At 40.4% G+C, this 17,379-nt stretch overlaps 1 protein-coding gene across 6 annotated transcripts in view; it reads left to right on the top strand.

Moving 5' to 3' along the window:
* BNIP3L (BCL2 interacting protein 3 like) overlaps positions 1 to 17,379 on the top strand; it is a 54,212-nt gene that overhangs the window by 14,276 nt on the left and 22,557 nt on the right. For 5 of the 6 annotated variants that reach the window (XM_045880048.3, XM_045880049.3, XM_054508666.2 and 2 more), the window contains 3 exons: positions 2,071 to 2,174; positions 2,308 to 2,457; positions 3,797 to 6,586. In XM_045880048.3, coding sequence (XP_045736004.1) covers positions 2,071 to 2,174; positions 2,308 to 2,457; positions 3,797 to 3,845 — 303 coding nt within the window. In that variant the 3' untranslated portion in view covers positions 3,846 to 6,586. Of the gene's footprint in view, positions 1 to 2,070; positions 2,175 to 2,307; positions 2,458 to 3,796; positions 6,587 to 17,379 lie in introns of those variants that run through there. The other variant, XM_064585356.1, reaches the window with a different exon arrangement.

Here is a 17,379-nt window from a genome sequence, read left to right as displayed (position 1 = left end):
CTGTGCGGTTCAATAGCCGCACGTAGAGAACTAGAGAATTTGACATGGGCCAGAGAGGGAAAATGTAAGTGCTTTGAAGGTAAAGGACTTGCCCATGAGGACAGGCTAAAATAATCAGAGAAGGTTTTTGATTGAGGTAAAAGCATGGATCTTATTTAATTAGATTAAGTACGTTTTTACCATATTAAATGCATTTTTCCAAGGATTGGAAGGTAATTTAAAACCTGAAACTGGCAAATTTAAGATTAATAAAGGGAAGCACACAGCAGTAGTAAATGAGGATAGCATAGGATTTCTGGTTCTTAAGGTAAGCATTATAAACTTAATTGGGGAATTTGTTTTTACTAGTAGTCCAGAGATAACTTTGCTTCACTCAACTGAGAGAAAATGACATCATCTTAAAGTAAATTAAGCCATAAAATTTTACTACATTTTAATTCTCTTTGAAAGTAGAAAATATTACCTTGTTCACAAATTTAAACCTCAGTCTTTGAGCAGTTTTAAGGAGAGACACATGAGATCAGAATTGGAAGCTGTAAGCAGAAGTGACGTGCAATGTGTTGGGTATCGTCAGATACTGTGTGTACACAAACTGATCTATAAGTAAATTGTAACAACTTACTGTTTTTGATTTAAGATGTTTTCAGATTTATTCCACAAAGAGCCAACTCATGATTCTGAGTAATCTCAATACCCAATGGAAAAAGCTTAATCCTAAGGGCTACATTGTGTCATTCAGTGGAATTTGCCAAGTCCAGCAGAACTAAGTAAGAATGATACTACCAGAGTAGCAAAAATCCACAGGGATTTTACTTTCAGTTTGTTAGTCTCTAGAGATAGGGTAGCCCCTTTTACTCTCTGAATTACTTTCCTGGGGCACTTAGTTCATAGAGAACTAGCCTGTCAAAAAGAAACACGTGATATATATCAAGCTCTGCATTTCATAGCTATCTACCGAAAAGAATGAAAGCTTTGGTCAAAGAGTGAATCCTGTTCAAACGAAGTAACAAATCAAAACAGTTCTTTGCTTTGAGACCCTTGGGTTTGAGGTCCTAGCATCACATTCCTTAAAGCCGAGTGAATATTGCTGTCATTTTTAGGACTATCTCATTCCTGTGGGTTCTCGTGAAAGGGAAGCTATTGGGAATTTTGCTTGTTCTTGGCCTGAAACTGTAGGTTATCATTAGTAAGAAAAAGGACTTCGTTTTCATTTACCTGATGCAAAAAATGTCAAATTCTAAGTCAGTATAAAATAAATGATTCCAAAAAACTTTTGGCTTAAGTAGTTTTGAGTAAACCTTGGGAAATATTTAGATAGTGATTTGTCAAAAAAGATGGAATCTCCTTCCAGTAAGTAAAACCTAGTGCTTAGGAGTTGGGGACTCGGGAGACAGTTTACCCAGTTTAAATACTGGCCCTGTCTCTTACTACTTACAGAACCTCAGGCACTTACTGAATTTATGTCTTCATTTCCTCATCTGTAAAATGGAATATTGATAATTCCTGTTTTTATGGGGTTGTTGCCAGGTAAAAATTATTAATGCATGTAACATGCTTAGAATGATGCTTGTCTCTTGATAAGTGATTAATAAATACTATTATTATTTCCTCATCACATCTCCCACTTGTTTTCTCATCACTTTATATTGGTTAGCATATACTTCTGGAGTTTTTTTTTTATTTTTAATAATGAAAAATTTTAAGTGTGAACAGAAGTAAAGAGAATGTTGCAGTGGGCCTTGGTATAAGTATCACCCAGATGCAGCAGTTATTAATCCTCTCCACATTTTAGTGAGCATTACAGCCTGAAGTGCACTTTTTTCAGGTTCACATCCTACGCTTAGATAGAACAACAGTGAGGCCCGGTCAGGTTCTTTTTAAGATATTAAATGCCCTGATCTCAGATCATTGGGTCAGCCTTTTTAGAAAACTGGCATGTTTCTTACGTAAAAATTGCTGATGGACACAACCTTAGAGTTTTCACATATTTTCTGTCTAGATTTGTCTTTTGTAGTAGGAACAATTGGGCTTCCTTTTTTTCTTTTTTAAAGTTGTAATTCTTCTTCACAGTCAGAAGAAGAAGTTCCAGAAGGAGAGAAAGAAGTCGATGCTTCAAAGAAAAGCGTCGACTGGGTGTCCGACTGGTCCAGTAGACCTGAAAACATTCCACCTAAGTAAGTCCTTGCACGTGTCTTCTCAGGGGACATGGCAGACGCCGCTCCTGCTCATGGGCAGCGGACCTGCTCGCTCCCAGGATGTTCTCAGCAAGTGCGTTTCTGATCCCTGCCTCTGCCTTTCTTCCCTCAGAGAGTTCCACTTCAGACACCCCAAACGCTCCGTCTCTTTAAGCATGAGGAAAAGTGGGGCCATGAAGAAAGGGGGTATTTTCTCCGCAGAATTCCTTAAGGTGTTCATTCCGTCTCTCTTCCTCTCTCATGTTTTGGCTTTGGGCCTAGGGTAAGTACTGGTGGACTCCTAATGGGTTTTCCCTTCATTTCATCCCCTGTTGTATTTCCTCTCATTTTTTTTTCCCCAGATGGGAAAATACACCATTTTATTGAATAGGCCTTGAGTGAAACTGGTAGGTTGGTTCAGGATCCTGTTTTTATTCTTTGTAGCATTTTCATTTATTCTTCTAAAGTTGGCCCTATATTTACCTGTAACTGATGAATTTTTCAGGAATGTCTTTTAAATTCTTTTTTTTTTGTCTTGATGGAACAATTGAGGAAATCCATTTTTGAAAGATTTTAAGAGTTAAACACTAGTTTTTTGTTTTTTTTAAGACCTATCTGTTATTCTCTTTAAGCATGTGCAGAGAATCATTTTCTCTATATAATATACAAAAGCTATGTGACCCCTTATCTCCCCTGTAAGGAGCTCAGCATATGGGTAAGAGATTTACTTACAGTCATAAACATGGAACCATACACACGACTTTTCCATAGACTTCTTTTGTCTTTCTGGGTGCTTGATCTGTTTTTGTGATGGCGAAGGCTGCAATCACAAACAGCAGAATGGATGGAGGGGGTTTGTGGAGGAAGGGAGTGTGTGGGTGTTGAATGGGGTTGGTGTGAGGGCAGGCAGGGGAGGAGTTTAAATTCCCCTCCAGTATTGACTGCACAGTAGTTCATTTGCCCTCAAGGACTTGGTTTTTATACCTTCCAATTGCTTTTCCTTTCCTGAGTCTTCAGATTGTCTCGCTTGCTGGTGTAAGTGTAACTATTGTTATAGATGTGTGTGGGGAAAGTAGGATTTGAGAAAGTTGGTTTTATTACACGGCGGGGTGGGACTAGCTTCCTGTTTTCCTTAACTGCCCTTCTGCTTACGTTATTTAATGGTAAAATACTTGCTTGGCACGGAAAAGTAACGTTAGGCCTTAATCCTGAAGAGTTAAGAGCCCACTATAAAGCCCTGGCAGCTTTGTAATTTGGCATGTTACTGTATTTTGTGCGTGAAATATTAGTAGAACTTTCTGCCTACTCTAAGGGAACATGTCAAAGGAAGTTGGCTGTGCTTTGTTCTTTGGAGGGATCTATTCTCTCTGATTTTACTTCGTGTGATCACTGCCCCTGTGCTGTCCAGTCCTGCCTAATGAGTAAACATAATTACCTAAAACCAGTTTGGCTGGCTGGTGACTAGTTTTAAGTAAGTCAGCAGTGATTTCAGTGTGTTAGCTGTGCACATCCACCTTCAGAGTCTTCTACAACGTGGAGTTGTCAGGTGCAGTTTGGCCCGTGGCCAATGGGTGTGCAGCTGTTGACACGGATGAGACCCGATGCACTCTGTTTCCTTTCAGCATCTATATTGGGAAGCGACTGAGCACACCTTCTGCCAGCACCTACTGAAGGGAAGAACAGCCCCGGAGAAGCGGAGAAGCGTGTGACCTGTGAAGTGGTGTATTGTCACAGTAGTTTATTTGAACTTGAGACCATTGTAAGCATGACCCAGCCTACCACCCTATTTTTACATATCCAAGTTCCAGTAACTCTCAGACCCAGTATTTTATTCAAACTCTGTTGAGGCATTTTACTAACCTCATTCCCTTTTTGGCCTGTAAGACACTTTAGAATTTCCTAACAGAGTTTGCTGTTATTTAGAAATTTGCAAGGGCTTCTTTTCCGCAAATGCCACCAGCAGATTATAATTGTGTCAACAATGCTATCGTCTCCTTTTAGTGCCACCAGACTTAGACCTGCATCATTCATGGTATAAATTTTAGTCTTGCAAGATAACTACCATCTCTCTCTTCAAATGCGATCAGGTTAGCAAATGTTTTGTTTCGTTTCGTTTCGTTTCAAGGCAAAACAAACTTCCCTAAGCTTGAATTTACAGTTATTCAAAAAGAAAACAAAAAAAAACAAGACACAAGAAACAAAATATCCTGGGCAATAAAAAATCATTTTAAACAAGCTTTGGAGCCACGTTTTGTCTGAACGGCCTCCTGGCGGCGCCTTTTAATTTATAGGAGGCCGGCTTCGTAAGGGGTGGGTATGAAGCAGAGTAAGAACTGAACTACATCAGCAGATTTTAATACTAGTATGTTGTGATGCTGTCTCCTCTATGCTGTAGAATCTTTATTTCTTCTAAGGAACGTCTCAGGCCTAGAAATACATGAAATTGCTTTGGGGATTTATGTGTGTTTAGTGTCTTTACGTTTATTAGCTTTAGCTGCATGTGAATTTTTCATGACTTTAAGTTTCGGTTTTGTGTTTTTGTTTTTAATTCTTTTCTCAGAAGGGGCTTTGGAATGAGTTCCAGTTTGCGGTATAAATACAGGCTTCTTGTTTTAGGAAGCGCCCCTTATACTCTGAAGCCTTTAAACTCTGAAGATAATTATTTCAGAGTGATTCCAAGCACTTGTGCAACTTTGAAAACCAGACTTGGGTTGTGGGAACAGTTGACAAAGTTCTGAAAAGATGCCATTTTTTTTCTTTGGATCTCTCCCTTTTTAATGTTGACCTGCACAAGCCTCCCAAGGTGGTGCCTGAGACTGTGCGGGCAGTGGTCATGTTCTCCTGGGGCCATCTTTTCAGTCGTGCTCGACTCCTGCGGTTCCCGAGCGCTCAGCAGCTTCCTTCAGTGATAGACTGTTTCTGTTTTGTTTGTTCGTTTCTAAAATGTGAAGCTTTAGGACCAAACTGTTAGAAAGCAGCAGGATTACCAGTTACTCCAAGTAGACTTATTGGATTTTGGAACACCTAGCATGACTCTGAAGGGGATACTATTATATGTTTTATATATAAATAATTACTGTTTATGATATAGACATTACTATTGACTATTTAGAGAACTTCTCATTGTTAATTTTAAAACTGGCCATCTATTCATTAAATAAAGTGCATCAGGTTTGCCTTGGATAAGAACACTGGCAGCCAGATTTGCCAGTTTGCAGAAACTAACTCTCTTGTCTTTCACATCAAGTTTTGTAAAATGGACATGTTATAATGGAAAGTAACCTACAGATTAAACAAAAAAAGTTAATTTCTGACTATCTTTTTTCAGGAATATAGCTGGTTATCTTTAAGAAAGATGATATATCCAAAATAGTTTTCTGAATTGTTTTCTTTCTAGCACTTGATGCCTAAATAATTTTGGGTATCTTTTTGTTATACCTTGTTTCTATCTTATTCTCAAACCTGGTAACACTTGATTTGCCTTCTGTAACCTATTTATTTCAAGTGTTCATATTTGGATTTCTTTGGAAAGAAAGTGAATCTGATGGCCCACTGATTTTGAAAAGCCTGAGTAAAATTGGAAAGGCTGATAAAGTTGAAAGCACTAAACTGTTAAACTGCTACAATATGCAACTCGCATTACAACTGATATCCTGGCAGGGGGAAGTAAAATCAACCTTAAAATAAGAGCAGCTTTTTTACAGGTAACACATTGCCCTCTTTTGAAACTCAGTAGCAATTCTGTCAGTAGTATGGTTGAACTTGGCTATATTTATGATTTTTTTCAACATTGGAAATAAATTTAGTTCTGTCCTTTTTCTTAAAATATCTGTGAAATTTTGGACTATTACCTAAAACATGAATACATGATCACAGTAAAACTTCTCCTAAGATGAAATCATGCAGTATTTATTGATAGCCCTAACATATGGAATACATGTTTATGCTCCTACCCAGATTTGTGTTGAACAGAAACCAATTGCATGATTGGAAGGGAGACTTCGACAATTAACAGTTGACATTTTAAGATTAATGTTTAAAAAGCTTTATACCTGTTTACAATTTGGGGATGAAAAGGCAGGCTTCATTTTTCTTGATTGATGAAAACTGGCTAAAAATACTTGTAAATAGAATCATGAGCAAAACTGCACAAACTTGCACATTGAAAAGTGCAACAAGTTACTTTGCAGTAAAAATATTTACTACTCTAAAAAGTGAAAATTGAAGACTTAGCCAGTCGGATGAATTTTTAAGTGAACCAGTTGTTGAAATTATTGGAATTAACTGAGCCAAAGTGATTATGCATTCTTCATCTATTTAGTTAGCACTTTGTATCATTATATACAGTTTACAAGACATGTATAACTTGTAGCTATAAACATTTTGTGCCATTAAAGCTCTCACAAAACTTCTTCTGTCAGCATATCATTTTATGTCATGTGCGTGGCGTGGGAGTTTAGAGATAAAGCCTCACCTGTCTACATAGAAGTTTTCCATCACTAAGTTCCTCAAATACTCCAGGGCCTACAGTGTGCCAAGTGCATGGGAACGAATGCTATTCCTGACCTGAGTTCCCTCGCGGGGAGACCATCACCACAAAATATTATTTATCGGAGAAGTGTGTATGAAGTATGATGGGGCCAGAGTATTCAGAACTTCTCTTCTGCTAGATGGCATCAGGGTATTTTTTACAGAAGAGGTGATGTATTGAGTAAGTGTTCAACAAGCACAAAAGGGAATCATGAGTGTGCCTGTAAAGGAATGGCAGAAACCGACATGTGGAAAATATATTCTAGGAAGAACTGGAAGGTCATTGTGGCTGGAAAACAGGATGGGTAGAGAGGAAATTGAAAGTATAGTTTAGTGTTGAACCAAGTTGAGATTTATATGCTCTTCTGGGAGTTAACCTTATTTATACAGTTAGTGGGATGCCTTTGAGGGGTTACATGCAGGGAAATGACTCAAGATTGAAGTTGTGGATGGTCCTGAAAGAGTGAGGAGAAAGAAGAGTACCAGAGGCAAGAAGATCAGCTGATTCTGTAGGTAAAGGCCTGCCCAAGGGATAACCCCAGGGCTGGGACAGATGGGCCAGGGTGGATACGAAGATCTGAGGGAAAACCAAAGTCAGTGGTGAGAAGATGATTTAGAGAAGAAGAGGCATGTGTGTCTGTCCTGCCCCCACTTTTTTTTTTTTTTTTCTCCTCTGAGTTTCTATTGATGCCATTAACTGAGAAAGGAAGGACAGGAGGAGAAATGGAGTGGTGGGGGAAAAACAGATGACTTCAATTTTGAATACACTGAACTTGGTTGGAACCTAACAAGTAGACTCTTCCTATAGAGCACTTGAACTCAGGAGAAAAGTCTGGAATGGAAAAGAAATACACAGAGACAGACATGCATGTGTATTATATACTATTTGAAGATTTGACCGGGAGGAAAGGAGAAAGCAGTGAAGTCCAACATTGGAAGACTGAGGAGAGGAGAAGCTCAAAAAGGTGAGTGATGTAAATAGTATAGTAAGAGAAGCACGCCCCCTACGAGGGGAGGAGGTGGCCAATCCTGTCAGACTTAGTGGTTAAGGAGGTGAATTGAAGAGAACCTTTTGATTTTGGTTGTTGAATCACCACTGGTCCTTGCAAGAGCATTTTCTGTAGGAGCTAAAGAGGGGTCAGGTAAGATTTGTATTGGGTCAGTGAAAGACTAGCAAGTAAGAAAGTGCTGTTTTTTTTCTCAGTTAATCTGGAGATGAAAAGGAAGGGGAGGTTTCTCAGAGGAGACAGGGTGGTAGGATTGTTTACTTAAGTCAGATACAGGGATAGGAGTAGGTCTAAAAGAGCACAAAGGGAAATGTTAAAGACACAAGGAAGCAGAAAAATACTGGACGAAGACCCTGAAAGGAGTAGGAGGGATATGTTAAGGACTCAGAGGGGAGATTGACCTTGGAAAGAGGGAGAAGGACTTTTGGAACCATTACCCAAACATAAACATTCATGAGAGGAAGTGAAGAGGTAGGCGAGCAAGGGTCAAGAGAGGTCTGTTAGGAGCGAAGGAGTGAGAAGTGGAGGAAATCCAAGTCTGATAGACTGTTCTCTCCATAAAGACTAAGACTAGGTCTTTGAAGACCAAGATGGTGTAGATGTGGGAGGAGGATGGGATTGTTCTCCATCAATATCTCCCGATCTGAAAGGAGACTGGAACTAGAGCTAAGATTCTTGAAGCCTTGTAATTGCTCCTGCCAGTATAACCAAAAGCATCAGTCCAGTTGACCCAGACTGGGCTCCCACTTTTCAGCCTAGTCGACTTGGTACTTTTGAGCTTCAGCTGCCTTAGATTGGACTAAATAATGTCTTGGGACCTTTTAATTCTGTCATTGCTATTAGTAAATTACAGTTCAGTCTAAAAAGCAGGATTGAGAATGGCTAAATTAGGTATAGACATGATGGAATCCTAGAAATAATACTTTATATCTGGTAGTGGAACAAAAATGTGTTTGTTTATTCTAAATGTCTCCTTTATGCCTCTTGGTAAACAGACCAAGATAACCAGAATTCAGGGTAAAAGCTATAAATTCTAGGTTTAGGTGAGCTAACATTCCAAGTCACAAATGAATAATCTTCAATAAACTAGTAGGGCATGTTCATGACATTTTAACTTTTATGTGTTTTAGCCCTGGGATGATTTATTGTACCTCTTCTCCATGACGGGTAGAAGTTCAAAGTATTAGCCACTTTTGTAGACTAATTATAAAATTTAGTGAAATCTTTGTTTAGAATATGGAGAACAGTTTGCAAAGAAGATCATGTCCTCTGCTTCATTTATTATTATTTCTTATTTTGGAATGGTAGAAATACAAATATAAAGGTCATGAAATTAGCCAGTTTATGAATTCAAATCAAAGGGGAAAGTTTTGACAAAGGTTTTTTTTTCTGCAGCTGAGAAGACAGCTCATCAGAAGTTAATAGACAATAGCAAGTTTTATAAATAACTGAACAGAGCATTTGGGTATGTTTCAAGGGGTTTTGAGTACATTCTAATGGGTGGTTAAGCTGTTGATCAGTTCTTAGACTTTGAAATGCAAACTTGAAGTTTGCTTAAGTGGAATAGGTTGGAAACTTGGGGTGAGAGAAGGAGTACAAATCATATTAGAATTATTTGGTTGCCACCTAGTAAAGACACACCTACCTCCTCTACAGTTTGTATCATGTTTTGAAATGGTCACAAAACAAAAACTCAAAGCTTTATTTCCCCAACCTCAGTGAGTTTTACCTGCACTCCACCTCAACAATGTCCTGTCCTCCACTCCCACTCCCAGCATGATTACGGAAAAATTGTGGATATATTGAATAGAGAAACAAATGGCGGGTTTTTTGTGCTTTGTTTTTTTTTAAGCGTTTCCAAAGTGATTCTGATGCAGAGCCAGGGATGCGTGTCACTGACCCACAGGTGAATGCGAGTGATCAAGCCAGGTGTGTGCTGGGCTCCAGATCCTTCTGTCCAGCTACCTGTTAGATATGGCCATTTCAGACTTAGCACCTCCTGACTTGTCTTCCCCATCTCTCTTCCTCTTTCCTTCCATGTACCCGTCTTATTGTGTCGTTTGTGAAGAGCATAAGTATCCCCTCAGTTGCCCAAACCGGAAACTTGCCAGTCTTCCACCCACACATCTAGTCGCCATGCCTGTTAACTGCTTCAAAATCTCTCTGCTGCAGCTGCTGCTTCCCCCTTCCGCTGCCTTCATCCGGGCCCCCGCCCCCAGCCTTTCCTGGTCACTGCAAGAGCTTCCCAGCTGGTCCCTATGGCTCTGTACTTGCAAGCAGCCACAGGAACTGTTCCAAAATTCAAATCGAGGGGCGCCTTGGTGGCGCAGATGGTTGAGCGTCTGACTTTTGGTTTTGGCTCAGGTCATGATCTCAGGGTCGTGGGATCGAGCCCCCAGGTCCAGGGTCTGCACTCATCGGGGAGTCTGCTTGGGATTCTCTCTCCCACTCCTTGCCCCTCCCACTTGTGTGGGAAGTAAAATAAAATTAAAATCTGACCATATCACTGTCACTTGAAACCATTAAATGCTTTCCCATTGTCCTGAGGATAAAGTTCCTAAAGTTTGCTGCCAGGCCCCTCCTCTTCAGGCCCTGCTCATCTCCAGCCTTACCGGCCCCCCCACAGTTGCCCACCACCGCCTCCCCAAATTGTGAACATCCCTTTGTCTCTGCTAGCCTGTCGCCTTTTTATGTGCTCTTTCCTCTGGGGGGGATCTCTCTTCCCCCACCCCTCATCCTCCATTTTTCATGGCTCAGCTCACGGTTCAGTTCCTCTGGGAAGCCCTCTTGACAACCATCACACACACACCCACACCCAGCTGGGTTAGGTGCCTCTCCAGTAATCCCCCAGAACATCTGGCATTTACCCCCATTTGCCCTGAATTATGATTCTTTTCCACTTGTCTGTTTACCTGATAGGCTGTGAGGTTCTCTAGGCAAGCGCCATATCTTGTTTGTTTCCCACCATCCCAGAACTGACACAATGCTTGTCATGATGCACGCTAAAAATATTGAAAATGACTGAATTTTATTTTATTTTATTTTTTTTAAAGATTTTATTTATTTATTTTGACAGAGACACAGCGAGAGAGGGAACACAAGCAGGGTGGGTGGGAGAGGGAGAAGCAGGCTCCTCGCTGAGCAGGAAGCCCAACATGGGGTTCGATCCCAGGACCCTGGGATCATGACCTGAGCCAAAGGCAGACGCTTAACGACTGAGCCACTCAGGCGCTCCTGAATTTTATTTTTGACACCAAACAAAAACAAAAACAAAAACCCATGAAAAACCAATCTAGTTTTGGGCTAGTTTTATTTAATTTACCTGAAATGGAATAGCAAGATACAGTATTTTGAAATAACCCAGGAATCAGGAAGGATTGAACTCTTAAGAAAAGTTGCATACCATGGCACCAGATTTTTGAAGTTTTATTTTTGAGACAGAAGAGGAAAATGTTTAAGAAACACTTAAGGAGGGGGGCGGAGCAAGATGGCGGAGGAGTAGGAGACCTGGATTTCGTCTCCTCTCAGGAATTCAGCTGGATAGGGATCAAACCATTCTGAACACCTACAAACTCAACAGGAGATCGAAGAAAAGAAGAGCAACAACTGTCTCAGCAGAAAAGCGACCACTTTCTGGAAGGTAGGACGTGCGGAGAAGTGAATCCGAGGCGATATTCGGGAGGATAGACGGCGGGGGAGGGGCCTCCGTCGGCCGCTTCTGGCAAGTGATAGAGCCGCGGAGCACAAAATCGGAACTTTTAAAAGTCTGCTCCGCCGAGGGACGTCACTCTGGTGGCTCAGCGGGGGGTGGAACCCTCCGGGACAGTGTGGTCTCAGGACCCTCGGGGTCACAGAAAGACCGGGGGTGCCTGAGGGCAGCAGAGCTCCCAGGTAACGCAGCAGGGAAGCCGGCTGCAGAGGCGGAGCCCAGGCGCGGGCTCTCAGCTGGGGTTGCCATTAACCGCGATCCGCGGCCCAGTCGGGCCCCTGCTCCTCCAGCAGGGACCCCACAAGCGGCAGATCCGGGGAGACTCACCTTCCTCCCCCGGGAGGAGCCGCGCGGGAGTGCACCGCAGGGATCTGCTGGGTTTGGAGACTCCAGACCGGGTCCGGTGCCAGAGATAGAAACGCGTGGTCACAGGCCGGTTGAGCACGGAGTGCAGCTGCAGACCGGGGAGACGGGAGTGACTGACGGCTTTTCTCTGGGGGCTCACTGAGGAGCGGGCCCGAGTTCTCGGCTCCTCCGGGGCGGAGATTGGGAGGCCGCCATTTTCACTCTCCGCCTCCAAAGCTGTACGGAAAGCTCGCAGGGAACAAAAGCCCCGGAGAGCAAACCCGAGCAGATTACTTAGCCGGGAGGGGGCAAGGGCGGGGCAATTCCGCCTCCGGCAGAGACATTTGGAAACCACGGCAACAGGCCCCTCCCCAGAAGATCAGCGAGAACAGCCAGCCAAGACCAAGTTTACCGATCAATGAGAACAGCAGAACTCCAGCGCTAAGGGACTACTGCACATAGAATTCACGGCTTTTTTACCATGATTCCTTAGTCTTTTAAAGTTAATTTTTTTTTTTAACTGTCTTTTTGTCTTTTTATTTCTTTTTGAATTTTTCTTTTTCCCTTTTTCAAACAACATCTTATCAATCCCTTTTTTTTAAAAAAAACATTTTTATTTTTCATTTTTAGAGTCATATTCTATCCCTTCATAGTAGTTACCCATATTTTTGGCTTATATATATAAGTTGTTCTCTCTTTAAAATTTTGAGATAGTTTCTTCTAACAGATTAAAATATACCCTAAATCTCTAGTATATGGTGTTCTCTATTCCCCTGCCTGATCACATCCTCTCCCTTTTTTTTTCTTTTTCTTTTTTCTTTTTTTAAATCCTCTTTCTTTTTTCAAACAACTTCTTATCAATTCCTTTTATAAAATTTTTTATAATTTCCATTTTTACAGTCATTTTCCATCCCTTCATCATATCAACCCTTATTTTTGTACATATATAAGTTTTTCTTTCTTTAAAATTTTGGGAGACACTTTCTTCTAAAAGACCAAAACACACCCCAAATCTAGTGTGTGGCACTGATCTATATACCATATAGATCATATTTGATCACATTCTGGTTTTTCTTTTGTTGTTGTTCTTTTGTTTTGTTTGTTGTTGTTTTTATCTTTATCTTTTTCTTTTTTTTTCTTTTTTTTTTTTCTCCCTTTCCCCTTCTTATCCCACTGCTTCAGGTCTTTTCTGATTTGTTTAGAGTATATTTTCTGGGGACGTGGTTACTCTGCTAGCATTTTGTTCTCTCATTAATCTATTCTCCTCTGCACAAAATGACGAGACGGAAAAAATCACCTCAACAAAAAGAACAAGAGGCAGTACCGACTGCCAGGGACCTACTCAATACGGACATTAGTACGATGTCAGATCTAGAGTTCAGAATCATCACTTTAAAGATACTAGCTGGGCTTGAAAAAAATATGGAAGTTATTAGAGAAACTCTTTCTGGAGAAGTAAAAGAGCTAAAATCCAACCAAGTAGAAATCAAAAAGGCTATTAATGAGGTGCAATCAAAAATGGGGGCACTAACTGCTAGAATAAATGAGGCAGAAGAGAGAATCAGTAATATAGAAGATGAAATGCTGGAAAATAAAGAAGCTGAGAAAAAGAGAGATAAACAACTACTGGATCATGAGGGCAGAATTCGAGAGATAAGTGATACCATAAGACGAAACAACATTAGAATAATTGGGATCCCAGAAGAAGAAGAAAGAGAGAGGGGGGCAGAAGGTATAATGGAGCAAATTATAGCAGAGAACTTCCCTAATTTGGGGAAAGAAACAGGCATGAAAATCCAGGAAGCACAGAGAACCCCTCTCAAAATCAATAAAAATAGGTCAACTCCCCGACATCTAATAGTAAAACTTACAAGTCTCACAGACAAAGAGAAAATCCTGAAAGCAGCTCGGGAGAAGAGATATGTAACCTACAATGGTAGAAACATTAGATTGGCAACAGACCTATCCACAGAGACCTGGCAGGCCAGAAAGGACTGGCAGGATATATTCAGAGCACTAAATGAGAAAAATATGCAGCCAAGAATACTCTATCCAGCTAGGCTGTCATTGAAAATTGAAGGAGAGATAAAAAGTTTCCAGGACAAAAAAAAACTAAAGGAATTTGCAAACACAAAACCAGCCCTACAGGAAATCTTGAAAGGGGTCCTCTAAGCAAAGAGAGACCCTAAAAGCAACATAGACCAGAAAGGAACACAGACAATATATGGTAACAGTCACCTTACAGGCAATACAATGGCACTAAATTCCTATCTTTCAATAGTTACCTTGAATGTAAATGGGCTAAATGCCCCAATCAAAAGACACAGGCTAACAGACTGGATTAAAAAACAAGATCCATCGATATGCTGTCTGCAAGAGACTCATTTTAGACCCAAAGACACCCCCAGATTGAAAGTGAGGGGGTGGAAAACCATTTACCATGCTAATGGACACCAAAAGAAAGCTGGGGTGGCAATCCTTATATCAGACAAATTAGATTTTAAACCAAAGACTGTAATAAGAGATGAGGAAGGACACTATATCATACTTAAAGGATCTATCCAACAAGAAGATCTAACAATTGTAAATATCTATGCCCCTAACATGGGAGCAGCCAATTATATAAGGCAATTAATAACAAAAGCAAAGAAACACATCAACAACAATACAATAATAGTGGGGGACTTTAACATCCCCCTCACTGAAATGGACAGATCATCTAAGCAAAAGATCAACAAGGAAATAAAGACTTTAAATGACACACTGGACCAAATGGACTTCACAGACATATTCAGAACATTCCACCCCAAAGCAACGGAATACACATTCTTCTCTACTGCCCATGGAACATTCTCCAGAATCGACCACATCCTAGGTCATAAATCAGGTCTCAACCGGTACCAAAAGATTGGGATCATTCCCTGCCTATTTTCAGACCACAATGCTTTGAAACTAGAACTCAATCCCAAGAGGAAAGTCGGAAAGAACTCAAATACATGGAGGCTAAAGAGCATCCTACTGAAGAATGAATGGGTCAACCAGGAAATTAAAGAAGAATTAAAAAAATACATGGAAACTAATGAAAATGAAAACACAACTGTTCAAAATCTTTGGGATGCAGCAAAGGCAGTCCTAAGAGGAAAGTATATAGCAATACAAGCCTTTCTCAAGAAACAAGAAAGGTCTCAAGTACACAACCTAACCCTACACCTAAAGGAGCTGGAGAAAGAACAGCAAATAAAGCCTAAACCCAGCAGGAGAAGAGAAATCATAAAGATCAGAGCAGAAATCAATGAAATAGAAACTAAAAGAACAGTAGAACAGATCAACGAAACTAGGAGCTGGTTCTTTGAAAGAATTAACAAGATTGATAAACCCCTGGCCAGACTTATCAAAAAGAGAAGAGAAATGACCCAAATCAACAAAATCATGAGTGAAAGAGGAGAGATCACAACCAACACCAAAGAAATACAAACAATTATAAGAACATATTATGAGCAACTCTATGCCAGCAAATTAGATAACCTGGAAGAGATGGATGCATTCCTAGAGATGTATCAACTACCAAAACTGAACCAGGATGAAATAGAAAACCTGAACAGACCTATAACCACTAAGGAAATTGAAGCAGTCATCAAAAATCTCCCAAAAAACAAAAGCCCAGGGCCAGATGGCTTCCCAGGGGAATTCTACCAAACATTTCAAGAAGAATTAATACCTATTCTTCTGAAACTGTTCCAAAAAATTGAAACGGAAGGAAAACTTCCAAACTCATTTTACGAGGCCAGCATTACCTTGATCCCCAAACCAGACAAAGACCCCATCAAAAAGGAGAATTACAGACCAATATCCCTGATGAACATGGATGCAAAAATTCTCACCAAAATACTAGCCAATAGGATCCAACAGTACATTAAAAGGATTATTCACCATGACCAAGTGGGATTTATCCCTGGGCTGCAAGGTTGGTTCAACATCCGCAAATCAATCAATGTGATACAGTACATTAACAAAGGAAAGAACAAGAATCATATGATCCTCTCGATAGATGCTGAAAAAGCTTTTGACAAAGTACAGCATCCTTTCTTGATCAAAACTCTTCAGACTATAGGGATAGAGGGTACATACCTCAATATCATAAAAGCCATCTATGAAAAACCTACAGCAAATATTATTCTCAATGGGGAAAAACTGAGAGCTTTCCCCCTAAGGTCAGGAACGCGGCAGGGATGTCCACTATCACCACTGCTATTCAACATAGTATTGGAAGTCCTAGCCACAGCAATCAGACAACAAAAAGAAATCAAAGGCATCCAAATTGGCAAAGAAGAAGTCAAACTCTCACTCTTTGCAGATGATATGATACTTTATGTGGAAAACCCAAAAGACTCCACCCCAAAACTGCTAGAACTCATACAGGAATTCAGTAAAGTGGCAGGATATAAAATCAATGCACAGAAGTCAGTGGCATTCCTATACACCAACAACAAGACAGAAGAAAGAGAAATTAAGGAGTCGATCCCATTTACAATTGCACCCAAAACCATAAGATACCTAGGAATAAATCTAACCAAAGAGACAAAGGATCTGTACTCAGAAAACTATAAAATACTCATGAAAGAAATTGAGGAAGACACAAAGAAATGGAAAAACGTTCCATGCTCATGGATTGGAAGAACAAATATTGTGAAGATGTCAATGCTACCTAGAGCAATCTACACATTCAATGCAATCCCCATCAAAATACCATCCACTTTTTTCAAAGAAATGGAACAAATAATCCTAAAATTTGTATGGAACCAGAAAAGACCCCGCATAGCCAGAGGAATATTGAAAAAGAAAAGCAAAGCCGGTGGCATCACAATTCCGGACTTCAAGCTCTATTACAAAGCTGTCATCATCAAGACAGCATGGTACTGGCACAAAAACAGACACATCGATCAATGGAACAGAATAGAGAGCCCAGAAATGGACCCTCAACTCTATGGTCAACTAATCTTCGACAAAGCGGGAAAGAATGTCCAATGGAACAAAGACAGTCTCTTCAACAAATGGTGTTGGGAAAATTGGATAGACACATGCAGAAGAATGAAACTGGACCACTTCCTTACACCACACACAAAAATAGACTCCAAATGGTTGAAAGACCTCAATGTGAGACAGGAGTCCATCAAAATCCTAAAGGAGAACACAGGCAACAACCTCTTTGACCTCAGCCGAAGCAACTTCTTCCTAGAAACATCGCCAAAGGCAAGGGAAGCAAGGGCAAAAATGAACTATTGGGACTTCATCAAGATAAGAAGCTTTTGCAAAGCAAAGGAAACAGTTAACAAAACCAAAAGACAACCGACAGAATGGGAGAAGATATTTGCAAATGACATATCAGATAAAGGGCTAGTATCCAAAATCTATAAAGAACTCATCAAACTCAACACCCAAAGAACAAAGAATCCAATTAAGAAATGGGCAGAAGACATGAACAGACATTTTTCCAAAGAAGACATCCAAATGGCCAACAGACACATGAAAAAGTGCTCAATATCGCTCAGCATCAGGGAAATCCAAATCAAAACCTCAATGAGATATCACCTCACACCAGTCAGAATGGCTAAAA

Source organism: Mirounga angustirostris, unplaced genomic scaffold (assembly GCF_029215605.1).
Source record: "Mirounga angustirostris isolate CCGP_5_RB_7025 unplaced genomic scaffold, mMirAng1.0.hap1 SCAF_2, whole genome shotgun sequence".
NCBI classification, from domain to species: domain Eukaryota; kingdom Metazoa; phylum Chordata; class Mammalia; order Carnivora; family Phocidae; genus Mirounga; species Mirounga angustirostris.
This window is presented reverse-complemented; position numbering and strand designations above follow the sequence as displayed.